This window comes from Biomphalaria glabrata, chromosome 8 (genome assembly GCF_947242115.1).
Source record: "Biomphalaria glabrata chromosome 8, xgBioGlab47.1, whole genome shotgun sequence".
NCBI classification, from domain to species: domain Eukaryota; kingdom Metazoa; phylum Mollusca; class Gastropoda; family Planorbidae; genus Biomphalaria; species Biomphalaria glabrata.
The window spans coordinates 13,306,626-13,333,910 of record NC_074718.1 but is presented as its reverse complement, the minus strand read 5'-3'; the positions used below and the strand labels follow the sequence as shown (position 1 = coordinate 13,333,910).

The window sequence follows — 27,285 nt, the reverse complement described above, 5'->3', positions numbered from 1 at the left end:
CACAATATTTTAGACCATTCAAAGTTCTGATGCAACGGCTACTTTTTTTTTCTGAAAGCGAAAAAAATCTAATTTTTAAAATCAGTTATGCAAGCAGCTTTTTAAAGAGAAAAAGCTAATTAGTATGCATTATAAGTTAGACCTAATTTAAAACGAATAGTAAGCTTGTAAACTTCATTTTCCTGAAATTTTTTTTATATTGCGGACATTTTTTTAAATTTTTTTTTGAGGATTCGAATAAGAGATTGAGTCTTTTCAAAACAATTAGATCAATTGTAAGACATCAGTTAGGCCAGGGGAGTCGCAGTGGCTGAGCGGTAAAGCGCTTGGCTTCCGAACCGGGGGTCCTGGGTTGGAATCCTGGTGAAGACTGGGATTTTCAACTTTGGAATCTTTGGGAGCCTCTGAGTCCACTCAGCTCTAATGGGTACCTGACATTAGTTGGGCAAAAGTAAAGGCGGTTTGTCGTTGTGCTGGCTACATGACACCCTCGTTAACCGTAGGCCACAAAAACAGATGAACTTTTCATCATCTGCCACAAGGTCTGAAAGATGAACTAGTTAGGCCAGGTTCACAGGTTTACATTCACTTTCACCTATTCTTTGATCCGCGGGACCGTTGGGGCACTACACAAGATCTGTTAACCTTCTTTCTCCATTCTTATCTCTCATTTGTCTTTGAAATAATTTCATTTGGATGTTCTTTCTGAAAATATTGAAACCTGTCTGGGTGGACCACTTCGGGGGCCGATTTTGAGTTTATGTTTCCACACAAACTGTCTTTTGTAACCTTGTTTCTGCTAATGTTGTGTGTGGCATCTGTTATGACATAACATAAATAGGGCAAAATGTTGCTAAGATAGTACTTCAATGTGATTAGTTACAACACATCAATGTGGCTGAAGAGACGCTAAAGACATCACATCACTGTGGCCAAAGACGTCACATCTATGTGTCAGACGACGTTACACCAATGTGGTTAGCGACATAACATCAATGTGGCTAAAACGTTACACCAATGTGGTAAGCGATATCACACCAATGTGGTTAAAATGTTACATCAATGCGATTAGCGACATCGCATTAATGTGGCTAAAAACAAACACACCATTGTGCCTACAGAAATCACATCAATGTTGCTAAAGACGTCACATCAATGCGGCTGAATACGTTACATTAGTGTGGCCAAAAAGAAGTCATCAAAGTGATTGAAGACGCTACGTCACATTAATGTGGTTAAAGATCTGGATACGACATCAGTGTGGCCAAAGGCACGACACCAGTGTGGCTAAAGACATCACATCGATGTGGTTAGAGACATGACATCATTATGGTTAAAGACATCGGACAAACAAGGCCTTGTGAAAGATATGAGATATGTAGAAGCATCATCAATCACGAGATGTCGCATGTTGTTGGCTTCCATCAGTGGTAGAACGACTATGGTTCATCTCGAAGAACACTTTTTCATGTGGCTGTCAAGTCCTGTTTCGGAGAGACCCTCCCGTCCACATATAGCGCAGGTTAAACTGGCTTTCGTTTTGGTGGTAGAGGCCACGGCCATTTTTCGTATGGCACGCTTTTCTTCCAGAGCTGAGGCCCATGTTTTTTCACTGTCCATAGCTTTCTTGGTCACTGTCTCTCAAACTAGTGCCGTCTGGGGCTATGTCTTCCCAATGGTCTGTATCAATGTTCGCTGTATTTAGGTCCCGTTTTATTACATCCACGTAACGGAGGTGTGGGCGGCCAGTTTTTCTTGAGCCAGACTTTCGGGATGCGATTGTCCTCCATCTGCCGAACATGTCCGAGCCAGCGCAGGTGGCGTTGTCTGAGGACTGTAAAGATGCTGGGAAGACCTGTTCGCGATAGATCTCAGTATTGCACACGCTCTTTTGACATATAATTCCGTCAGAGGCAGCGCAACTGGAATGAGTTTAGCTTTACATGACGCATATACGCCAACAAAACAGATGATTCAATACAAAACAACAACAAAACCACAGAGCTTCTAAAAAAAAACAATGATTTCTCCCCATATTAACCTATGCGTACTATTTTATAATTTTTGTAATGCTGAATACCTCTCGCCACAGTTTAATTTATTAACAGACCATAATAAATGGGTATTTAAAAAAAAAATCAGCATTGTTAATGAGGTGCAACGCGTACCTCCTCCAAAGTCTGGGGGTACGCATACTCCACTTTGGGAAACACTGGTCTATCAGATCATGTACCCAAGCTCTATATGCACGCGTTAATGAACTGTGTGTCAATAAAATAAAAGGAAACACAATACTTTGGTTTCAAAATGTATTGAAAAGAAGCAGGTGTAGCGAATTGATGAAGATGTAGCAGTTATACACTGTCTGCAGTACATTTGATCATGACTATGCCAAATACACACAGAATGTTTTTTGATATATCTTATATATAGACCATGTCTAATACACGCAAAATATATGGATGCATAAATTTATTTACAGCAAAAATAAGCATATGCTTTAAAAGTAAGTTACAAGGTTTTTAAAAAAAAACAATCACATAAAGGCTGGGAAAAAAATCCAGTTTTGGAAGGTTTAGTTGAAGTACAATAGGACTGAACAAATATTTGGTGGAAGTTTCATAAAACTAAAAGTAATTTTTAAAGTTCAGACACAATGTACACCCTCCTTCATGGTACTAGGGTGAGAACACAAGTTTTGTCTGGATACATTAATGCAGATAGCTTCTGAACTATGGTAAAGAGCTTTGGTTGTCATCACTTTTATAGCATACACTCTTCTTAAACAACCAATAATTTAATTGATGAGGATGACATGCACTTGACACTTGTGCCACACCTAGCCCTTATGGCTTAGTCATTGACTGATGATCTATGCTCCACCAAATGTATACATAATATACTTTCAGAAATACTACATAATGCAGAAAACATTAACAAAGATAAATATTTAAATCACCAAAGAAAATACTTGTGCTAAACCAAGTATGTGTATACCATTAGGATCATTACAATATGAACATATATTATTGTATAACATTACACAATACATATATAGTATTATTTCATTGTCACTTTTTGGAAGAGAATAATATTTTTTTAAAAAGCAAAATAACACAAAGTGGAATTTAAAACAACAACATAATGAACACACAGAGGGGGATAAACCAACTCTTTTTGTACTTAAAACATTAATAAAATTGAGTTTTAGGATGTGATAACAGTGGGAAATAATAATAACAGTTAATATGTTACTTTAACAAAAATTAAGAAACCCATAGCCTAAACAACCAAGAAGCGAAATGAAGCTTGGTAGGAAAAACCTTGTGAAAAACCAACTACCTTTGTTCCAAGGCAAATACTTGATTTGAATCCACAGGGAAAATGAAAAGTGGGCAGGCCCTAACAAACATGTAAGGTGTCAGCCATCAGCAAAGCTGAGGATACTGGAATGACATGGGAGCAGATGAATAAAGCTGCTTTGAACTAAATTTGGTGAAGAGATGTGGTTACGGCCTTATGCTCCCTTTGGAGGACACAGGATAAAGTCTACAATAAACACATTTTTTTTAATGAATTGTTAACAAAAGGAAATGACTTATTTTGTTCAAACACAATTACAAATATCAGATGTCAATAATAAGATAAAACTCTGGATGCTATGGGATGCTACACTGTTATTTCATCCTTTAGACTGAATGAACAAGACTACAATAACTACGAACCAAAATCATTAGAATCTTATGAGCACATCTTTTAGGATCACCAACACATGTAGAGTCACAGCTGTTAAGGCATAGGTCCACATACCCAAACTACCAAACTAGGAGGAAGCTTTGAGATCAAGTCACTTGAATGTATACAAGAAAAGAAGAGCATATAGATAAGAGGAGAAACAAAAATAGTGCCAGGGATGTAAGTATCTTAGAAATCTGTTTCTAGAGAACAGATCCTATACACATGATGAAAAATCAACTAGCTGATTGTCACGTTGTATGATGGGACAAAGGTTGTTAAACAGAAAAAAAGTAGGCTATTGTTTTGTTTCATTTCTAGATACAACATTAAGCGTCATAGAACTAAAAGAAAATAAAAATTAAATAATAATGTAATAAAATGACACAGTAACCGTAATCAAGAATATTCCAGAAGGTATATACTTAGGTCTTCGCAAGATGAGGCGATCCCTTTTCTTCGGCCTTCAATCTAGCAGCAAAACATCAGCACCATCTCCTTGTATTTTACTGACAGTAAAATGAAGGGTTACTGTAGCGATCGGAGCCCATGACGACCTGCTAACTATTGTGAAAAGACGAAAGCTTAAAACCTTTGACCACATTACAAGATCTACGGGGCTCGCAAAGACCTTCCTTCAGGGAACAGTGCCAGGGTAAAGAAGAAGAGGCAGACAGAAAAAGCGATGGGAGGACAACATTAAAGAATGGACAGGCCTGCCATTGAGAGAGGTTCTAAACAAGCCAAAAAAAAGGGAGGAATGGAGAAAGACAGTCGACAAATCTTGCCTGGTGCCCCAACGGTCCAACAGACTAAGGGATAGGTAAAGGTAAAAAAAAATAAAAAAAAAATGAAGAGATAGTGTTCAAAAAATCAGTCAAAGTTTGACAATGCTGACAGAAAAATCAGGAAGGTTATATATAAATGCAATCAACTGGGTTTGTGTAGTCATGTGAAACACTGTACTCATCCTTGATCTTCAGAATTGAAGACATAGCCATTATACTGTAAATTTAATTTTTCATAATTGGGTTTATTTTTCTTGCGGGATAAATAAAATGTGCATTTTACTTCAGAAAGATCTGCATCAAGTGTTTTGCTAATAGTGTGCAATAGGCCTCAACTGATTTTTTAGGCATAGACTATAAACCAATAAGACCTTGTTCAAGCCAGTCTAGAAAGTCATTTGGATCATAAACACTGCCTAGTCAATCACATATGCAGAGTTATGTAATTAAGGTAATCATTGCATAATTACATATTTGAAAAAAAAATGTACACACACACAAAAAAAGCAATTGCGTTGAAATTTGATGGAGAGAGACAGGATTTGTTGGATGTAATACAACTGTATATGCAAATATAATTCAAATACAAATATTACAAAAATAAAAAAGTAGCAGAAATGTTACTATTGACTATATTTACATTATAAGTAAGAGATTCTGCAGTATGTTCTCTAACAATTCAAAAAGAATTTCAATCTAAACTGCTGGACACCGACATGTTTTGCAAGCGATACCTGTGGCATTTCAAATTCAAAGATCAATTTATTACAAAGATGACAGGGAAAAAGAAGATACAGTTTGGAGGTTTGATAAATATTTACCAAGAACAAATCAATCAGTCATTAATAAAGAGAGACTTTTTTCTTCAGAGATTCGCAAAGATCTAGACCAAAAATTATACGAAATATAAATGAAATTTAATAAAATATATAGAAATACAAAATACTATAAAAGTCAAGCAGCAAACAAAAATTTTCAGAGTACAGTATAATTTAAAAAAATGAAGTGAAAATATTATAGTTCCCAATCATGTAATTTGTTTCCAAAAACTTTGTGAAACAAGTATAACATTTAGAATAACAGTTTGAGAAATATTGTACAGAAAATATGTTTGTTACTTAGCATATACAAAAATATTTACTGGCAATTTAGGAAAAAGAATAACAAAGATTGTTTAAATTGATTATTGACTACTTAAAAACATATACACCAACACACATTAAATTAAGTATCATTGTTATTAAAATATTTATAACAATTGCAAAGAATAAAATGATGTAATAAATCACTGACCAGCTACATAAAAACTTCTACTGGGAAAGTTAAAATATGGAAACAAAATATGTAGTTGTATATCTTTAGCAAGAAAAAAAAATTTCTTTCTAAGGCAAAAAAGCAACAAGCTGAATCAGCAACAGAGCATTTTTTAGTGTTTTGATCAGACAAACACAACCAGTCTTAGCTTTATTCAATTTTACAATCAAGTTTGTTTTTTTTATATAGAAATCTATTTTTTTATGAACTTTGTTGTAGCTTTTATTTTTTAAAGACTCTCATTACATTAACAATAGATTACAAAAGACAAAGAATTTTACTACATTAAATAAAAACTAAGAACATTTTTTTTAAATGGTGTTAGAAGCATTTATCTGAATTCAAATCACAAATATCCCACATGAAAATGTGAAGCTACTAATCTTTTGAGAAATTAAATAGAAAGAAAGCAAAGATGCACATTTAATTTGTGGAATGTGTCACTGGAATGTGTAGCTGAGTGTCACTAGCCACTTGGTTATTTATCAAGGGGGCTCAAATTATGTTTTCTGAGTGCCTGAAAGCAGCACAGAGAATTTCGCCTATATTTCCCTCACATTCATTTTGATCTGTGATTCAGACTCTCAGAATAGAGTATTCCCTGCGACCAGCAAGATAATGTTCAACCAAATAATATGTGATAACAGCTTACTAAATATTATATCCATCTAAGATGTAAATCTTTGAACTTTTGCACAGTCATTAAAACAATGGTGAAACTATAGACCCAATAGCATAAGACATATAAAAACCACTATAAAATGTCATGACCTGGGCAGGAAGTCATTATCTGATCAATAGTAATGAGAGAACAATAAGAATGAAAGTGAAAACAAATTCGACACAATTTTTTTCATTACCATTAATAAAAAGTTTTGTAACTCAATTGTAATTCAATTAAAGATATATTAAAAGAAAAATTTAAGAAAAATATTTTTACACTATTTGACTCATTTTAAAATTTTGAAAAAATTTCAAAAATGCATATGTATATTTAAAAACAAAATTGCTTTGAGGACAGGAAACAGCAATGCAATATGGATAGGAAACTGCAATGCAATATGGACAGGAAACAGCAATGTAATATGTGCTGTTCTTTGGTTTTGAATAAGAAAAGCCAAGTATACTGGTTTGGTAAAAAAAAATTATAAAAATTCACTAACAAGTAACAACTACTGAAGTTAGTCCTAATATAAATAAAAACAAGTAAGACTACACATAAGCTAATCAGATTACAAAAAAAAAAAAAAACATAAAAAAGCAAATCTTTAATTAGCATTATATCCATAAACATAACGCTTGTAGTAAAAAAAAAAAAAGCAGTGGCTGCTTAGGCAAGGACAATAATACTTTAGTCTAATAAATGCTAAGATTATGCTGACAGGGTGGTTAATATGGAAGATAAGTTATTTATCTTGGACGGAGAACATCAAAGAATTTTCTAAACATATGGCTCTAAACAGCTAACTTTCTTAACTGACTGAACCACATCATCATTGAACATAAAGTTGGTTGAGGTTTACATTTACACACAATATGTAAAAGGTCAGAGGTCATGTACAAAAATCAAGGTGTGCATGTTAATTATTGATGTTCCTGACTGATACAGGCAACCACTTCCATTAATCTTATAAACTACAGTCCCTCCTTCTAAAGTATAGTTCGTCAGTCGTGTTCGATGATGACCACATGCCATCCAGGGGGTTGAGGACTTTGCGCTGGGGTTTGTGTTTGTGCCTCCTCATGTGGCTGATGAGACCTATGGGAACCCGAAATGTTTGGCTGCACACTGGTCAGGTTATTCCAGATGGAGCTAGTGCAGGGGTAGGCAACCTTTTCCTATCGAGGGCCGCATTACAAAAAAATTTGGGAATGGGGGGCCGCATTATATATATATATATATATAATGTATATCTAATGTACTTATGACTTTAAAAAAATACGCTAGCTAGATGTGTATAATGTCTTTAAATTCACATTTATACTGTGTTATGGGGTTAGCGATTTCTGAAACTAATTTTACGATAATTAAAAAAAAAAATTTTTTTATCATCTGTTTACATCTCACAAACCACAAATGAACAGTTGTACTTAATTTGAAGTGTTTAACTGTCTACACTCGTGTTTAATGTTCCAGAATTGTGGAACTAGTTTACTAGTTATCCTTATGACTGCTGTCAAATTACAGTCAGTCGGCATCGACCTGTTCCTACACTTGTTTATTTTCAAACAGAAAAAAAATAATTTTGTTTACAGATGTATGTGCACAAAATAATGTGAAAGTTTAGCGGCAAAGTTTTTTAAAGTGTGGAAATACAGTTTCTGGCACTCATAAAACTCCCGCGGAATAATTGAATGGAACTTCTCTTTCAGTTCATAATTTGCTTGGAGGTATGTTCTTTAGAGCTGATTCAGCTTCTGCACTAAATGGTGAGCTGAGTGTATTGAAAACTGATTCAAAGTTCTTAACATCTTAAAATTAGCTTTCAAATTCCACAATCAAAGAATTTAAATAAGTCTTGTACTTTTCAACCATTTCACTAGAAATAGTTTCTCCTTTCAGCAAAGGAAAATGATCAAGCCTGTTTTCATTTGCTTGCCTGGAGAAATGGGAAGCTTTGTTTTAAATAATATTTAACATGCACATACATTTCCTGTGCAATACTTCCGATGAAAACATGAAGTCTTCAACTCTTCATTAGAAATATAAGTAAGAAAGTTACAGTCAAATAATAATTTCTTCGTTGAGATTAGATTTCTTCTCACTACCATGCCCATGCTAAGCTAGCGATATTGTTGTTGTAAGGAACATCGGAATGTTTTGTTTCCTAATCTTCAAGTACTCATCGGAACTGTTTGTGGTTGAGATCCCTAGCAGTGATTAGTTACATTATTGAGAGTATCTCCCCAATAATATACTTCATATTAAATTCAACTTTGAGCAAACTTTCCAGTTTAAAGTTTATGGTTGAGATATCTTCTTTAATTTATTAAAAACCTGCTTTTCTCTGTCAAAACATGGGCTCCATCAGTTGTTACACTTGCCATCTTGTTTCAAGCTAGCCCAAGACTTTCAACACTGTTCTTCAAAGCATTGAATAAAATAGTGGCCTGAGTTTGAAGCCTGAATTTTTCAAAATATTGCAAATAAAAATAATCGTTTACTTAAACTTTTTTAGAATGTTTCTTTCACCTCAGAAATTGCAATAATTTATATAGGTATTTAAAATTAGCTATTTTTTTAAATGTTTGTATTTTTTATATGTAGGCCTATAATCTGTGGGCACACCTGATTTCTATAGGTGTCCACGGGCCGCATAAAACAGTCCGGCGGGTGGCATGTGGCCTGCGGACCGTAATTTGCCCACCCCTGAGCTAGTGTCATTAGCCTTGCTCTGACGCTTATCTTCTGCCAGTCCCAGTCTTCAAACCTGGGACCCCAGTTCAGGAGCCAAGTTCTTTATCACTTAGCCATTACGCCTTCCATGGAAATAAACTTATATTAAAACCATAGAATAGACCAATACAACAATTAAAAAAAAAAGAACTGAAAAACAAAACAAAACAAAAACAACAGCAATCAATGATGCTGCTAATCTTGATAAAAAAAAATCCTCCAGCCAATGTTGATATTAAAGCACAGCATGCTTTCTCGAAATGCTGAAGACTTTACAGTAGCTTTGACTCAACCACATGCTTTCTTGAAATGCTGAGAAGCTTTGACTCAACCACATGCTTTCTCAAAATGCTGAAGTCTTTCAGAGAAGCTTTGACTCAACCACATGCTTTCTCATAAATGTTCATCAATAAGGTTTTCACATAATCAAGTCCATCAATAATAAAATTAATTGAGCAAAAAAAAAGTAGGTAAAGCACAACAACCTCTGGCTTGTATAAATATCTTTGCATAAAAACTGTATCACCACAGGTTCTCTGAAAATTAATTTTCATTAGAAGAATGTAAAATTATTTCAACGAATGTTGAAGTAAAATTGATCAAAAGTACATTTATAAATAAAACTTTTGGATTTGAATCACAGACATATTTACATCAAACATTCAGTTTATCAATTAGATCTGAAACATTTCAAGTTGAACATACAATTTTAGTCAAGATTACACTTCTTTCATAGCTAAATAAATACTCAATAATAAATATATATATAAAAAACAAGGCAATTCTTTCCAGTGTAAAGAAAGATACAAATAACTTAACTTGGTAATGAAGATCTAGATTTGCTTGTTTTGTTAAATGTTTTACAGAATGACGGGGGAATGAGACGAGGCAGGATATGACCCCGGTACCATCAAGAAATCCAACACGGATACCCATAACCAGGCAGCCACCCTACTTGAAATAGTAAGTATCAATTTGCAAACAAAAATGATAATAAACAATAGTAGTTCTCAAATCACTTGTTTATAATCTATCCTGCTCCATTGCTGTTTGTATGTTGTTAATAAGGTGAACACATTTGTGCTGATTTAGAAATTCCTTGAATGAACTGAAACCTTTGCCTTCTGACTTCATTGTACGTAACATCTGATATGTTGGGCTTGTTTTATATTGTTGACAATTAAATCTAAATGAAAAAAACAACAACACATTGTTATCTTCTCTTGATTTGTTTTGGTTCAGTTGTGCTAAAAGAAAGTATTGAGATACCCTATCAGAAAACTGGGTCAAGGTTCTGTTCTGAGGGATGTTGATTAATTAAAAAATTATATAAATTTTTTTTGTACTTTAGGCTATATGACTTATTTTTGGTTAACTAAAAAAAAAATTAAAATAAAACTAGCTAAACAGCTTAATGAATCTGGTAATTTTCAGGTTTTTTAGAATCTAATAATGTTTTTTTTTTAAATCTGTAAAAATCAAAGTCACAAAAACTCTCTCTCTAAAATGGCAAAACAATCTTCACTTGCTTTGAGAATCTTTAAAGGGAATTATATTTTAATACAAATCAAATATCCTTTATTAGTACTTACTCTAAATTGAAAATAGAATCTTCATTCATTCCTAAAAATATGCCTAGGTCCCTATATGTAGGATGGTTCCTATTCACATCAGGAAGCTGGTCTAGAAATTTGATAATTTGATCAACAACAGATTTTTTATCAAGTAGTTGTGTCAAAGCTCTCTGATCATTGTTGGAAACTTGATTTAAAAAAAAGGAAATAATAGGATCATATAAATTACAAATATTGTTTCATTCAATTATTCATATTTTAAAGATAATCAATGAAAGGATGTGCTAGTATAATATGTCAAGGACTTTCTTTCTTTTACTGGAGAATGGATGTCAGGTGAAATTTAAACAACAAAAAAGAAAATTCTACTCCTAATGTTCTAATATACAGAAATACAGAATCATAATATTTGTCTAATTAAATGGTATTCATTCAAATGAGCTTGCTAAAAAGATTTTTAATTTCTGATTTAGTGTATATGTGCTTGATATTTGTACAAGTGTTGCAAAACTCTTCATCAGCTTGACAACACAATCTGTGATGAAGAGACCAAGGAACATTAAGCACTCACAATTTTTGTATTCAGTAGGTGGAGAAAAACATCTTAAGGAATCAAAGCAGTTCAATTGGAATAATGATGCATGCAGTTAAGTCCTCAGTATAGTTTTGCTTTGAAAACTGTGCCCTTAAAGAGATAGTTGCAGTGAAGTCATGGGTATTTAATGACCTTGTCTCTTCTTTTTGGAAAGAACAAATGCCATTGATGCAAAGATTTTCTGCTTGTTCAAATTAAAGCAATTTTCCTTTTTATGTGCTTCAAAAAGTTCAAAAGAAACCTTAAACCATTCTGGACTTACAAGCATTTCTTTGCTAGAAAAGCTTTTTTTGTAAGTCTTCATATCCTGCCAAAGCATCAATCATTGAGTGATTGTGAACCTATTGGGACCAGGGAATCCAATGCCAAAGAACTACGTGAAGAATGTGATGACCCCCAATAAGCCAAGACTTGACCCTTTAACTGAATGGTATATGAAGACATGCAAAAACTCCATCTTTTTAACTTGTTGTAGTGCTAGAAAAAACTGTTTTGACATTTCTCCAAGCAATGCATTCATTCAGTAGGATGATAAAAATATTCTACACTGATCTGCTTACACAAGCTAAAAATCCAAAAGTGAGGATCCTTGAGATCTGATATTCTTTATTGTTAATTCTCTTCCTGCCAAAATTCAAAGATGATTTTTTTTTAACAGTGCCTTGACTTTGCATCCTTAATTACTCAATTCTGATCATGACTGTGGTCAAATCTAATTTGTTTTTATTTAAGTTTTAATGAACATAAGATGTTATTTCTGTTAACTACAACAGGTTTGACACCAGTCTGGCTGCAGATTTTTTCATGTTAAATGTATGCAATTGTTGAAAGGGTTACATGCAATAATTAGAGGTGAAATGCATGAATTTTTGTTAGCAGGTTTTTATCTGCATATTCCTTATTGTATAAAAAGCAATGTCTTAAGAATTCTAGTTAGTTCATAGAAAGTTTGCTATACATTGATTAGAAGAAATTCATTAAAGCATTCTTGATTCTATATTCCCTTTAGACAGTCCATAATGAATTCAATGAAATTTTAAGGTTTTCAACTTTTGAGTTCTAATTTATGAGAAAAAATTTCTTTATTTTATAGATCTGTAGAATATATCTACACTTTTTCTTGCAATTGAAAATAGACTGATTTTAAATTTAATAATGTATATTTGACTCACCTTGACGTAATAAATGTTTACAAGGAACACAATTTTTACAAGGAACATCTTTTTTACAAGGAACTTTAGACGTCTGACTCCTGTCCACAGCAGTGTAGCTTTCTTCAGGAACTTCAAATTAAAAAATCAGATGAAACATGAATTTGTTTAAAATTACAAATTACCAATAAAATCAATTATTTTCAGTTTCATATTTTAAAAAAAAGTTATTATATAATTCTCTCAAAGATAAGTTGTTTTTTTGTGTTTTGTATACACTGTTTCTTCTGACATGTAAAATTGTTCTGTTCACAGATATCTGAGATTTTCATGAAAAACTAAAGAAAGTTTAGGACGCTGAACTCTGTGGCATTTTACGTCTCGAGAGACGATCTTTTCCCTTTGCAACTTCCTGTGTGACTAAAGAGGCCAATCCTTGATACACAGCTGCGATCGCAGGTTGGGCATATATAATCACCAGGCGCCGTTGCATTTTCACCCTTCTTTCTGCTTCTGTTGTGTATGACATCTGCAATCTGTGACCCTTCCTTTATGCTCTCTCTCCATGTGGATCTGTCCAGTGCCACCTCTTCCCAGTTGCCAGTGTCGATTTTGAAGAGCTTCATGTCGCATTTGCATACATCCGTATAAGGTAAAAGTGAGCGACCAGCGGCTCTCCTGCCTTCTATTAGATCGCCATACAGGATGTCCTGTGGAAGTCAACCTACTGGCATTCTACGAATGTGGCCAAGCCAGCCAAGGCGTCTGTTGCTGATAACAGAGCGGATGTCCTGGCATCCTGCTCTATGTAGCACTTCCTCATTGGTTATCTTATCTTGCCACCTTATTTTAAAGATCCGCCTTAGGCATCGGAGGTGGAAGACATTCAGCTTTTTTTCCTGCCATGAGTAGGTTGACCATGTTTCACTTCCATACAGCAAGGTGCTCAACACACAGGTCCGGTAGACTAGGGCTTTAGTACTGCTAGTCAGCAATATGTTGTCCCAGACTCTTTTCTGCAACCGTGACATGGTGGCCATTGCCTTGGCTATCCTGTTGTTTATGTCTTTATCCAGTAGAGTGTTGTTGGATATGATGGAGCCAAGGTAACAAAAGTGATCAACAATTTCTAGTGGTTGGCCATTAATGCTTACTTGAGGTGCAGTGTTTGTGTTTTGGACAAGTATCTTAGTCTTGCTTTGACTGATGTTTAAGCCGAACTTCTGGCAAGCAGCAGATAGTTTGTCAACCATGGACTGTAGCTGAATATCAGAATCAGCCACAATAGCTGCATCATCAGCATACAGGAGTTCCCTGACGAGTAGCTTCCTAACCTTGGTTTTTGCCCACAGCCTTGATACATTAAATAGTTTTCCAGAGGATCTTGTATGGAGAAACACACCTTCGTTTATGTCGCTGTACGCATAATGCAGTAGACAAGAGAAGAATATGCCAAACAGAGTAGGTGCGAGCATACATCCCTGCTTGACACCACTGCAAACCTCAAAAGGTGCTGATTGGGCTCCATTGAATTTGACAGTACATTTAGTTTCCTCGTGAAAACACTCAATTAACTTCAGTAGTTTGGGAGGGCAACCTACTTTCCTCAGGAGTTTGAAAAGTCCACTTCTGCTGACCATGTCAAAAGCTTTAGTCAGATCAACAAAAACAATGTAAAGGGGTCTGTCTCTCTCTCTGAATTTCTCCTGCAGTAGTCGTAGAGAAGATATCATGTCTATAGTGGATCTACCACTCCTGAATCCACACTGAGATGCTGGGTAGACTCTAGAAACTATCACTTGCAGCCTGGATAGTGCCACTCTAGCAAAGATTTTGCCCACTATACTGAGGAGAGAGATACCCCTATAGTTGTTGCAGTCACTCCGATCCCCTTTGTTCTTGTATATTGTGACTATAGTTGCATCATGCATGTCCTGTGGGACATGACCTGTTTCCCAACAGCGGCAGAGGAGAATATAGAGTTCAGGGAGCAGAAGTGATTCGTTGACTTTCACTACTTCCACTGGGATACCATCACTCCCAGGAGATTTTCTATTTTTTAAGCAGTTAATTGCTTTTTTGAGGTCACTAAGACTCGGAAGCTCATCTAGGCATTCCAGTACTGGAAGATCTGGTAGAGAAGCCAGGGTGACATCGTCTACTCTATTCTGTGTGGCATAGACTTCGAGGTAGTGTTCTGTCCATCGTTCTAGCTGCTTGGTTTGATCTGTAATTTTTTCTCCTGATTTGGATAGAAGGGGGGCAGGCTTAGACACTGTTGGACCCAGGGCCGCTTTAATGACATCAAATAGAGCTTTGCTATTTCCTGAGTGGAGACTGTCTTGGATTCTGTTGCAGGTATCCCTCCAAAAGTTGTTAGCACATTTTCTAGCCATTTGTTTCGCCTCTTTATTAGCACTTTTGAAGGCCTCCAAAGATTTTGGATTAGGCTTTGTCTTGTGAGCGAGGTGTGCAGATCGTTTTTTCTCGATGCAAGGTTCCATATGTGCTAGATTCGCCTCAAACCAGTCTACATTTTTGTGTTTTTGAGGCCCAAAGGACGCTGAACTGTTGCCCACTAAACAGAAAAGAATTGAGCTAGAATTTGAATTAAACAAGTCTCTCAATGCATGGCAGTTGATCTTTGTATCAAATCTCTTTTATTACTGCTAGTTAGTTGTTTCCCATTTGTTTTCAAATAAATGTTTAGTTATAGAGTATAATTTTAATGCTTATTCCATATTGAAATTATTTAGATCTAAAAACAGAACATTGGATTTTTCCAGAGTGAAAAAGTGCACAAAAATTATCAAACACCTTTTCAAAAGCAAAGTTTATTTTGTACACCATATACACCAAAATGCTAGCTATTGATAGTTTTTACACCATGTATGAAAATCTTCAATAGTTGATGATGGGTCTGTTCTACAGAAGCTCACTCTTTTCTAAGGCTAATTCTAAACTATGACTAGTTCAAGGACTAGCATTTTTTATTATCTAGGCCAGTGATGCCCAAAATATGGCCCGTGGGCCAGATCATGGTTCCATCTGGCCCGCCGAAATGTTGGCACAAAGTGTAGACAACCCCATAAAAAAAAAAGGTTGACTTATGTATCTTTACCTAAGTTAGGGCCCTCAATTTTTCTTTAATTAATTGGTACCATGACCTTTAACATTAGTGTGTTTATGAAATGAGAATCTACCAGAAAAAGAAGATGGATCTTAACTTTTTTTGTCGATCATGATAATAAACCAACATATTTGATCTATAAAAAAAAGTGTGGCTGTTTCAAAAAAGAACAACATATGAACGTCATATGAAAAAAATATGACGTCATTTTTGGTTTGAGCCGCAAATAAAAAGATTGTTAAACTAGGCCTACAGATTGAAGGATCGATGGAAATATTTACCAAAAAGCGACAAGGAAATGAGTCGGCATCAAAGCTAGCTACAATGTTGCTCTTATTTTAAGTACAGAAATTAAGCCATTTTCTGACGCATGAAAAAAAAATCACTTCACATATCCAATTCTTTAATGTAAGTACTAGGTCCACGGGTTTCTAATCTAATAGTTTCGAATTCAGATAAATTTCATTTCGTTTTTTGTGTGTACATTTTCGTTCATGTGGCCAGTGACACGAGTGTCAGAAATTAAAATGGCCCGCAGGTCGAATTAGGTTGGGCATCACTGATCTAGGCTGATACTTTGTGGAGTCAGAAACAAATTAATAATCAAGCTGCTAGCTTGGATTTGAGCTTAGGAATTTACCCCAAAACAGATTGGGAACTTGTCTGAAAGTTGTTCCAGAGGGGGTTGTTAAGAAGTGAGCTTCACTGTTGGAAGTGAAAATAGAATCCTTTAAAATGCCATGCATACAGTAATCTGTAATACAGTATTTCTAATTCACAAGCATTTATACATTCTTAATATTTCTACAATTGAGCACAAAACTACTCACAATAAGGTGTTTCAACAGAAGGTGGTATTGTGGTATCTAATTGTAGATCTTAAAAAGACATTAAAATAAAAATGGTTAATTCTACATAAGTTGTAGAGTAGTTGATTGATGCCTAAGAAAAAAAAAATGAAAGTGCTTTAGAAATGACTAAAGAATCTAGAATACCAATTGTTTTCTGCCAAATTTAGAATAACAATTGTTTTCTCCCATTATGTATTAGTTTTCAATGTTGGACAATGATCTTATGTGATGTAGTTCATTAATTATTGACAGCGGTAACAAAAAGAAATGTAAAAAAGTAAAGTTCCCCTTTCAGAGCTTGTGATCTATAGGGCAGACGATGTTAAGGTCAAATGTTTCTTAGGCCAATGTTTAACAAGCAGGGTGTCATGTGGCCAGCACAACAACCTACTGCCTTTACTTTCCCCAACTATAGTTGGGTACCCATTAAGAGTTGGGAGGAAAAAAAAGAAATGTAGGATATAAAATAAGATCTCTAATTTTAATAATAATCTAAACTCATTTGAGGTTTTTGTAATGACTAATACTAACCAACTAATTCAGAGGATTGATGATATTTTGATACAAATGGAATTTTCTCCGAAGTCTCATCTTTAAGTGGCTTGCTGCTGGCACCATCTTCTTGTCTATTATTTTCCACATCATCTTGAGTAAGAGGTACATTTTGACCTGTCATGAAAGAAAGAAAGAAAATGCAATCCTCTTAATTAGATAGGCCTTTGCCTACACTGCACTCAATTCTGAAATGCACACAAACCTAAAAATGTTACATAACTCTATTTACTAATTAATTAGAAACTATAAGGATGTGATTCATTCATTGTTATAAACAAAAAATACCTCTTCCAATCTATAGAACAAATGATGTAGACATCATCTGTTTCTAGGACAATGGTTAATGAGAGTGTCATGTGGTCAGCACAATGACCAATAGCACTTTTTTTCCCAAATACTGTCAGGTACCCATCAGAGTTTTTGGTTGACTCAAGGACATTCTAAAAATTCAAAATCCCAGTCTTCTCCAATATTCAAACCTGAAACAACCTCCCCAGTTTGGAACCCAAGCACTTCATCACTCAGTCTCCATGCTGATTGCTGATTTGATGCCTTATGTCTCATTTATAGAATGTAATTCAACATGAATTATTTATATTTTACTATTCAAGACATATAATGAGTCTGCTGGTTTTCTTAATACACTACAATACTTGTGTAAAAGAAAGGTCTACGACCCAGTGGTTGTAGACCTTTTGTGGTTTCCCATTTAGTATTTGTTTAGGGCATGGAGACGAAAGGCCCAGGAGAGATCTGAATGGAAGGATGTGTTGAAGCAGGCCAGAGCCCTCCATGGGCTGTAGCGCCACTGGGATGAATGATGATATTTTAGTATTATTTTTAAAAAAAAAACATGTTTAGGATAAATAGTTTATGAACATTTGAACTATTTAATAACCACTAGTCTAATCACTTTTTATAGCCTTTAATTGTTATGATAAAGAAAAAAATGTCATTGATCGAAACACCATGCTATTTTATTTTATGGTGGAAGGTTAATTTAATACTTCTAAAGAGATAAAAGCAGGGCTTTTTAATAATAATAATAATAATAATCTTTATTGTCTGTATGAAAATTTGTCTTACAATTTGTGCATTACACCAAACAAAAAACATTATAACTATAAGAAACCAAAGTGTACATTCACACCAGACTCACTCATAATTTACATGTGACAAAGTTTATACCAGATTGTTCTTATTTAATGATTTGATTGCCAGGGGAACAAAAGGTACCGGCACCTTTCTCAATGTGGGGAAAAAAATTATTACTTTTCTTGTATTTTAATGTTTATTATTAATATATTAGTAGTTAAAAGTTAGGCAATCCATCAATAAATACCAGCACCTTTTTTTTTTTTACAAAAAAAGCACTGTATAAAATTATCTGATTAAAAAAACAACAAAAAAACAGTCAAATGTAACAGAAATAATAGAAATAATACCAGATGGTTTGTTGTCATTTCCATTAGTTTTCTTTTTTGGTAAAAAGGATAAGACCCACACCTTGATATGAGTTTTATACTTAAGTGTGAAACCCAGGATAAATACTGCTGTCACTATTGATGCAATGATACCTGCTGAAAATCAAAATGAATTTCCTCAATATTAAAACTGAATGATTTCAATCTAAAAAATGAAGCAAGCATATTGACGGAACTAAATAAAAAATGAAAAATGACTTCAAACAATGACTATACTGGATATTGCATGTAACAATAATGAAACTGAAAGTTGCAGACACAATTTCAAGTTGAGTTCTAATTGAATTTTTCAGTCTGTTTTAATGTTTCTTTTTCAGAAATTTTCTCATCTCACCAAAAATAGCTATGCCCCTCCTGGATCGTATGTATGTGTTTCTATGGTGATGGTGGGAAAAGGTTAGCTATGCAGCGTGAATGATGCAAAATAAGCGCATTGTTGCCACATAAAGTCAATTACATTTATTTATTTCATATGAAGTTAAAATTGGTTTTTATTGTAATATATGTTATATTTAGTTTGTTCACCAAGAAGTTATTGAAGTTATTTCAAGTTCTATAAATTAAGATATAAAATGCTAACAGTGGTTTAGTTGTGTACCAGCAGTTTGGTAAAGGTTTCCTTAAAATCAGAAATTGATGTGCTTATGAAATCATTTTTGCTTCCCATTAAAGGACTTCACAAATAACTTAGAGCTAGAAAAAGTGCTGCTTAGTGATATCTAGTTGGCTTTGTCCTTTTTATATTAGTTTGAGAAGCCCATGTTTGTACAATTAATTTCTTCATAGCTTTTCTTACTGGAGTTGACATCAAGTCATTTTAGAAAGTAATTTAAATAAACTAATCAGAATAACATTATTGTAAACAAATAATTTACAACATCAAGAAATCAAAATTATAATTGTCTATATAGACTGAAATTAATTTAGAAATAGTTATATTGTTTTGATGTAATAAAAAAAATACCATAATAAAATATATCAAAGTTGAATATAAAAAACAAAACAAAATTGAATTGAGATGATAAATTTTATGACATCAACAATTACAAATATATCAGCAACCATCAATCAATATTTTTTTAAGCCTATATTGATTTTAAAATAATGCAAACTTTAATTAAGTTATTTCTTCTGTTAAATAAAGTCTTTTCCAATAAATGATTTGCAATCATTTGCCTTCCTTTTTTTCAATAGGATATTTTATTTAATAGGATATTTTAATGGTTAGGCAATACATGTTGACTAATTCAAGTGGACACAACTTAATAAAAAATATTTTAATGAAATTTAAACTCTAAAGCTTTTTTCCTCCTGCTGGCAAGATAGTGAAGATCTAAAAAAAAAAAAAACCAAAACAATAGATCTCTTTTGTATAGTCTGGTACAGAAAAAATTATTGCATGCTTACAGAACTTACCAATTGACAGCCCCTTAAATTCTGCTTGAGGTAATTCTGTAGAATAGAATAAATTATGTCAAGATAGTTAAGATTTTAAAATAAAAAGCCAACACAATGGATTTCTTTAGTTTAGTGAGTTCCACAAAAGTTATTGCATGCCAAGAAAACTTACCAATTGACAGCCCCTTAAATTCTGTTTGATGTGATTCTGTAGAATATAATAAATTATGTAAAAATAGTGAAGATCTTAAAAAAAAAGCCAACACAATGGATCTCTATAGTATCTATAGTGATTTCCACAAAAAGTTATTGCCTGCCAAGAAAACTTACCAATTGACAGCCCCTTAAATTTTGTTTGAGGTGATTCTGTAGAATATAATCAATTATGTCAAGATAGTGAAGATCTTTAAAAAAAAAAGCCAACACAATTGATCTCTATAGTATCTATAGTATAGCGAGTTCCACAAAAACTTATTGGATGCCAACAAAACTTACCACTTGACAGCCCCTTAAATTCTGTTTGAGGTGATTCTGTAGAATATAATCAATTATGTCAAGATAGTGAAGATCTTTAAAAAAAATAAGCCAACACAATTGATCTCTAAAGTATCTATAGTATAGTGAGTTCCACAAAAAGTTATTGGATGCCAACAAAACTTACCACTTGACAGCCCCTTAAATTTTGTTTGAGGTGATTCTGTAGAGTATAATCAATTATGTCAAGATAGTGAAGATCTTTAAAAAAAAAGCCAACACAATTGATCTCTATAGTATCTATAGTATAGCGAGTTCCACAAAAACTTATTGGATGCCAACAAAACTTACCACTTGACAGCCCCTTAAATTTTGTTTGAGGTGATTCTGTAGAATATAATAAATTATGTCAAGATAGTGAAGATCTTTAAAAAAAAAAGCCAACACAATTGATCTCTTTTGTATAGTATGTTAAACAAAATTTTATGTATGCTAACAGAACTTACCAACTGACAGCCCCTTATATTTTGTTTGAGGTGATTCTGTAGAATGTAAAAAAATATAGTGTGCTAAAAAGTTTTACAGCATATCAAATAAAACCATGTTTATGTCACGGTCTATGCCAGTTAGATGTACTAGATTTGCCTTTTTTTTGTAAAATAAAATCATTAAAAAGTATAGTTTTGTTAGCCCAGCAGGCCATTTTGTAAAGTTCATATGTCCAGCAGTTAATGGACAGTATCATTGTTAGCTGCCAACTACCAGTATCTTCCTAATAATTAGAAACATTCTAATTAGATGAACTCACAGTCATCCTTAAAATCCTGAACCTCAAAAACCCATTCTTCACTTTCTTATGTTATCCAATTGCTTTACCACTTGACTTTGATGCCCCCATATGTTTTCATTACAACAATAATATTTAGGGTTTCTACTTTCAGGGAAAATAATGATGCAGCAAAGACAATGCAATAATAAAGTTAAGTAAGTAAAGACCATGCAATACCTAAATGAATAGCTTTAAATTCTTTACACTGGATTGCTACCAAAATGAAAGGAAAAAGAGTGCTACCCTATATAATAAGTAAATGAGATTTTAACTTTTGAAATTTTAAACTTTGAACTTGGAAAAGGATGGGCGCACTCTGTATGAACTAATTAAATATTTAATTGACAGTAAATGCTACAGAAAAATGCTGGGTATCAGATACCAGGAAAAGAAGACATTCTGGCTGGCAAAAAGGAGGAACTCCTTAATACTGTGAAAAGCAAAATGCAGAGCTGGTTGGTCATATTATAAGACATGACTGACTGTCAAAAGTCATTTTTTAAGGTACAGTGGAGGGACCATGAAGAAAGCTTTGTCCAAAAAACGCTTGCTGGACAATGAAAAAAGAATGGACCAGCATCTCTCTTGATATCCTGCTAAGAACAGCTGCTGACTGGGAAAAGTGGAGGGATTTGGTCATGCAAATTTTCACAGCATCACTACAACAATCTAGCACAGCAACCTGTCACATCACCCCTATGAACTGTCAGAGCACCTCTACAAACTGTCACAGCATCCCTACAACAAACTTACACAGCACACAACCCTGCCACAGCACCCTATGAACTGTCACAGCACCTCTACAAACTGTCACAGCATCCCTACAACAAACTAACACAGCACATCAACCTGCCACAGCACCCTATGAACTGTCACAGCACCTCTACAAACTGTCACAGCATCCCTACAACAAACTAACACAGCACAGCAACCTGCCACAGCACCCTATGAACTGTCACAGCACCCCACCTCTTCAATTAGCTGTAGCTCCTTCTCTTGAGAGGAAATCTCATGTTATGGAGAGTAGCATTTACCAATAAATTAGTGAATGTTTACATGTGTAAAGTTGCTGGAGGGTAACATTTTTATATGCCTGTTTATAGAAATCAGGGTCTTCTATTCCAACAACAACTGCTATCAGTATCACCAATTTGAGAAGGAGAATATTCTTTTTGTGAGGTTTGTAGCATTTTTGTTGCTGCAGTCTCTTTCATGGTCAGTCTTTTTATAGAAATAAACTCAAGTTGTTTATTGAGTACTTGATGAGTAGATTGCAGGTTCTCTTGAGAGGAAATCTCATCCCATGAAGATTAGCATTTACCAATAAATTACTGAATGTTTACATATGTAGCAATTTCTTTGAGCTGTTCTTCAGTTTCAATATTTCTAATTTGTTGCTACACAAAATCGGGTAATGCTATGCCTCTTTTTTATTTAATGCCAAATATGGCTTCATAAGGACTTTGGTATATTCTTTCTTCTCAACATCTACAAGAGCATACATGTGATTTTCAACATATACCAGTGATGCATTTGCTGTGTGTTGACATTCACAGGTGAAAGTTGGCATTCTCCAATTTCATTTTATACATATCCAATGTGTATAACAATAGACAAGTAAAGATTTCATTTTACCATCACAAAAGAGATACAAGACACAGATAGCAAAGACAAACAGACACAAAAACTCTTTTGTTCCCTTGGCAATCAAATCATTAAATAGAAACAATCTGATATAAACTTTTCGCGCATAAATTATGAGAGAGTCTGGTGTGAACGTACTTTTTGCTTTTTTTTTTTTTTATAGTAATAATGCTTTGTTTGGTGTAATGCACAAATTGTAAGACAAATTTCCTTAGGGACAATAAAGATTATTATTATTATTATTAAAAAATCTTCAAAGAGTGGAGTTCTCCTTCTTTTTTCTTATGAAGCATCTTGCTTGCAATTTTTCTCTATGTACATATATATTGTTATAAACCTGGTGGTGGCACAGATGGGGGTAGTGGTGTGAGTGTAGTCAGCCGACGCAAATCGCCCCAGGCCAGCGCTAGACGAGCGGTCAACCGTGACGAGTTACGACGATCGGCCGAGACGAGTTAACAACATGAAGGTTCGAGTAGGATCGGCGTCGTGAACAGAGCTCATTAGCGTCACGAGAGTTGTAGTCATCTGACCACCTAGAAACGTCGAGGGGCGTTCTGTCCGGTTCGAGAAGGCCAGTAGGGACCCTATATAAGAGCGGAGGTGTCGCAATACAAGTCAGTGGAGAAAAGGGGCTCAATACAGCAAGGTTCAGAAAGCGGGTTCACGACAGGAGTTCAGAACACGGTCGACTACAGCACAGTTCAACGGTGTGGTCCTGTACGGAGCATTACGACGGTTCAGTGCGGAGTACTATCAAGTACAGTTGAGACGGCTGGCGTCTTGATCTTGGTCTGTGATCGAGTCCGACACAACGAGCCTAGTGTGTGAAGTCAGTCCTGAACTGTTGAACCCAGTGCAAGCCCGGAACAAGACGGAGAGACCAGTGCAAGACTTGATACGGCGGAACGGTGTTATCGGAGAGATATTTGTTATCGCAGAGCTATTTGTACTGTTCTACGTGCTGCTAATTGTACAGTATTGGCTGTTATTTATGGACATTAAACCTTTACGTTATTTTGGAGCCCTGACTTGTCAAGTTCTTTAAGTTGGTGGTGTATGGTGCAGTTTGCAGAGAGCCTGGATAGGGAGATTCGTAACAACTGGTGTCAGAAGTGGGATCAGATCTGCAATGGCTACCACGAAAACGTTAGACCAACTCCTTGTTAAGGAACTGAAGGAAGAGCTCCGTGGTCGAGATCTGAAGACAAGTGGCAACAAAGAAACCTTACAAGCACGCCTTCGGGAAGAACTGGTGAAGGAAAAAGAAGATCCGGACACATACCTTTTTGAAGTCGAACCGGACTTGCTGGAACAGCTCACCAGTAGAATGCAGCAACAGATCACCAGTACCATACAGGAACAGATGGCAGCTATGCAGGGACAAATCGCCAGTAGCAAACAGGAGCAGATGGCAGCTATGAACTCGGGGCTAGAAAACACCAATTACAAGATAGACGCCATGGACTCGGGAATCAAAACGGAGTTATTGGCAATGAACCAACGCATACATGCTGTGGAGGAGAGAATCACCACCATAGAAAAACAGATGAACCAGAGGGTCTACGCTGTTGAGAAAAAGATCGAAGAAATAAAGACGCAAGTTTACAGGGATTTTACCACGATGCAGAAAGCAAATGTGATGTCGATCGTACCCGAAGCTTTCATGAAGGTAAAGCCTCCTGTGTTTGATGGATCCGTGTCCTGGTCCATCTACAAGCTACAATTTGACGCCGCGGCCAAAGTCAACCAATGGAACAGCGATGAGGAGAAAGCAACAGCCCTTATATTGTCCCTAAGAGGGAAGGCCTCCGAACTGCTGCAGTCCATTCCAAACCCACAAGACTACGCTGCTCTCGTCAAGACGATGGAGCTCCGATACGGTGACGAGTATCTGCCAGAATTGTATCGAGTCAAATTGAAGACCCGTCGACAGCAATCAAATGAAACCCTACGGGAGTTGGAGGCAGACATTGCACGCCTCGCCCATTTGGCTTACCCAACAGCCACGCAAGACCTCCTGGAAATAATCATTACTGATGCGTTTGCCGATGCACTTCGAGACCCCGAACTGAAGAAGGCCATCAGAGTTAGTGGCAAGCACAAAGCCAGTGAAGCCCTTGTGTACGCTCTCTTATACCAAGCTGCTAAAGACGAGTTCGAGATCATTTACCAGGACCAGAGGCTGGAGGTTAAAGATAAAGGTCGCAGGGAACTGAGAAAAACGAACGAGGCCCTAGAGAAATGTAGAACTACCCAGATACCACAAGGTCAACGTGGAGTGAGAAAACGATGCTGGAACTGTGGAGGGTTTGGTCACCTACAACGAAACTGTGCAAAAAGGTCTTTTCGACAAGAAGTGAACCAACACAGATCTGAGAAAGTATACAGACCCTGCAGAAAGGCTGAAGAAACGGGGGTGATCACCGATTGTCGTCGTCTTGAGGTGCAAGCTCCCGAGCCGCGGTCAGACGAGAAAAGCCAAGATGCTCAGCGAAAAGATGAAAATGTAGCCCCCATTTTCCGAATGAAGGAAGCTCATAATTTAGCCCTCAAAAACATCAACAGCAGCAGTGACCAAATGAAGACAAGGAACGACGATAGGGTCAATGCCTCGAGGTTCCGTAAGAACGACTTGGTCTGGCTATACAACCCCCGGAGAAGAAACGGAAGGTCCTATAAGCATCAAAGAGATTGGGAAGGCCCTTACCATGTAGTTAAAAGGATCACAGATGACGTTTGCCGGATACAAGGAAGCCACAGCTCCCAGCGGAAGGTCGTCCACATCAATCGACTCCACCCGTACTATGGTGAAGCTGGATCTGCCCGGGACGGACAGATCTAAGGAGGGGGCAGTGTTATAAACCTGGTGGTGGCACAGATGGGGGTAGTGGTGTGAGTGTAGTCAGCCGACGCAAATCGCCCCAGGCCAGCGCTAGACGAGCGGTCAACCGTGACGAGTTACGACGATCGGCCGAGACGAGTTAACAACATGAAGGTTCGAGTAGGATCGGCGTCGTGAACAGAGCTCATTAGCGTCACGAGAGTTGTAGTCATCTGACCACCTAGAAACGTCGAGGGGCGTTCTGTCCGGTTCGAGAAGGCCAGTAGGGACCCTATATAAGAGCGGAGGTGTCGCAATACAAGTCAGTGGAGAAAAGGGGCTCAATACAGCAAGGTTCAGAAAGCGGGTTCACGACAGGAGTTCAGAACACGGTCGACTACAGCACAGTTCAACGGTGTGGTCCTGTACGGAGCATTACGACGGTTCAGTGCGGAGTACTATCAAGTACAGTTGAGACGGCTGGCGTCTTGATCTTGGTCTGTGATCGAGTCCGACACAACGAGCCTAGTGTGTGAAGTCAGTCCTGAACTGTTGAACCCAGTGCAAGCCCGGAACAAGACGGAGAGACCAGTGCAAGACTTGATACGGCGGAACGGTGTTATCGGAGAGATATTTGTTATCGCAGAGCTATTTGTACTGTTCTACGTGCTGCTAATTGTACAGTATTGGCTGTTATTTATGGACATTAAACCTTTACGTTATTTTGGAGCCCTGACTTGTCAAGTTCTTTAAGTTGGTGGTGTATGGTGCAGTTTGCAGAGAGCCTGGATAGGGAGATTCGTAACAATATATATGAAGATATGTAGCCAATAGTGAGACACACATAACTTAATAAAAGCATCTGTTTTGCTACTATTAATTTAAAGAGTTAAGATTTTTAAAAATATATGTCCATAACTTACCAATGACCGGTGATGTTACAGATTCTACAACACCTTCAACCTCTAAGGAATACTTCTGGCTAATAGATGAATTTCCAATCTGATCTTGTATTATACAGCGATAATAGCCTTCATCATCTTTCTTTGCAGCCATAATAGTGTAAGTGTTGGAATGTTTATCATTCAGCAGCTCCTTGTTATTAAACTTCCAAAAATAAGCAACCTTTCCCACAGGCACTGTATTATTTTTACAAATCAATGTAACATCTGAACCTGCATGAACTTGAGTACGAATAATCGAGGAGTTTATTGTGGGCTGGCCTGGAGGATCTGTTTTCAAAAGTTGAATAATTAAGACAGAAAAAGAAATTTATTTTATCATAGTTATAGTCACATGTCTGACAAAACTAGGGTTGGTCACATGAATACTATAGCATTTATTACATCAGCTAGAAAAAAAAAATCTTTTATTAAAAACAGTCAATTTTTCTGATTGTGACTAGCTAGTAGAATCTACTATACAATGTCTATGTATTTTTCTATGTATTAGCTGCAGTAAATCTCTTTATATATTTTCCAATCATATCTGCAAATTTTAAAACATTTTTGTTTCTATAGGACTTCTCAGTTCTTAAAGAGA

At 35.8% G+C, this 27,285-nt stretch overlaps 1 protein-coding gene across 5 annotated transcripts in view; it reads right to left on the bottom strand.

Annotated features, from left to right (window-relative positions):
• Positions 1 to 2,295: 2,295 nt before the first annotated feature.
• LOC106068133 (uncharacterized) overlaps positions 2,296 to 27,285 on the bottom strand; it is a 28,756-nt gene continuing 3,766 nt past the window's right edge. Inside the window, exons 5-18 of one of the 5 annotated variants that reach the window (XM_056038575.1) lie at positions 26,667 to 26,975; positions 20,953 to 20,988; positions 20,798 to 20,833; positions 20,634 to 20,669; positions 20,468 to 20,503; positions 20,303 to 20,338; positions 20,145 to 20,180; positions 19,991 to 20,026; positions 18,536 to 18,670; positions 17,067 to 17,204; positions 16,515 to 16,562; positions 12,576 to 12,686; positions 10,827 to 10,995; positions 2,296 to 10,420 (exon numbers count right to left, since the gene is read on the bottom strand). In XM_056038575.1, the coding sequence (XP_055894550.1) occupies positions 10,258 to 10,420; positions 10,827 to 10,995; positions 12,576 to 12,686; positions 16,515 to 16,562; positions 17,067 to 17,204; positions 18,536 to 18,670; positions 19,991 to 20,026; positions 20,145 to 20,180; positions 20,303 to 20,338; positions 20,468 to 20,503; positions 20,634 to 20,669; positions 20,798 to 20,833; positions 20,953 to 20,988; positions 26,667 to 26,975 (1,325 nt within the window). In that variant the 3' untranslated portion in view covers positions 2,296 to 10,257. The remainder of the gene's footprint in view (positions 10,421 to 10,826; positions 10,996 to 12,575; positions 12,687 to 16,514; positions 16,563 to 17,066; positions 17,205 to 18,535; positions 18,671 to 19,990; positions 20,027 to 20,144; positions 20,181 to 20,302; positions 20,339 to 20,467; positions 20,504 to 20,633; positions 20,670 to 20,797; positions 20,834 to 20,952; positions 20,989 to 26,666; positions 26,976 to 27,285) is intronic. The other 4 variants (XM_056038576.1, XM_056038577.1, XM_056038578.1 and 1 more) reach the window with 4 other exon arrangements.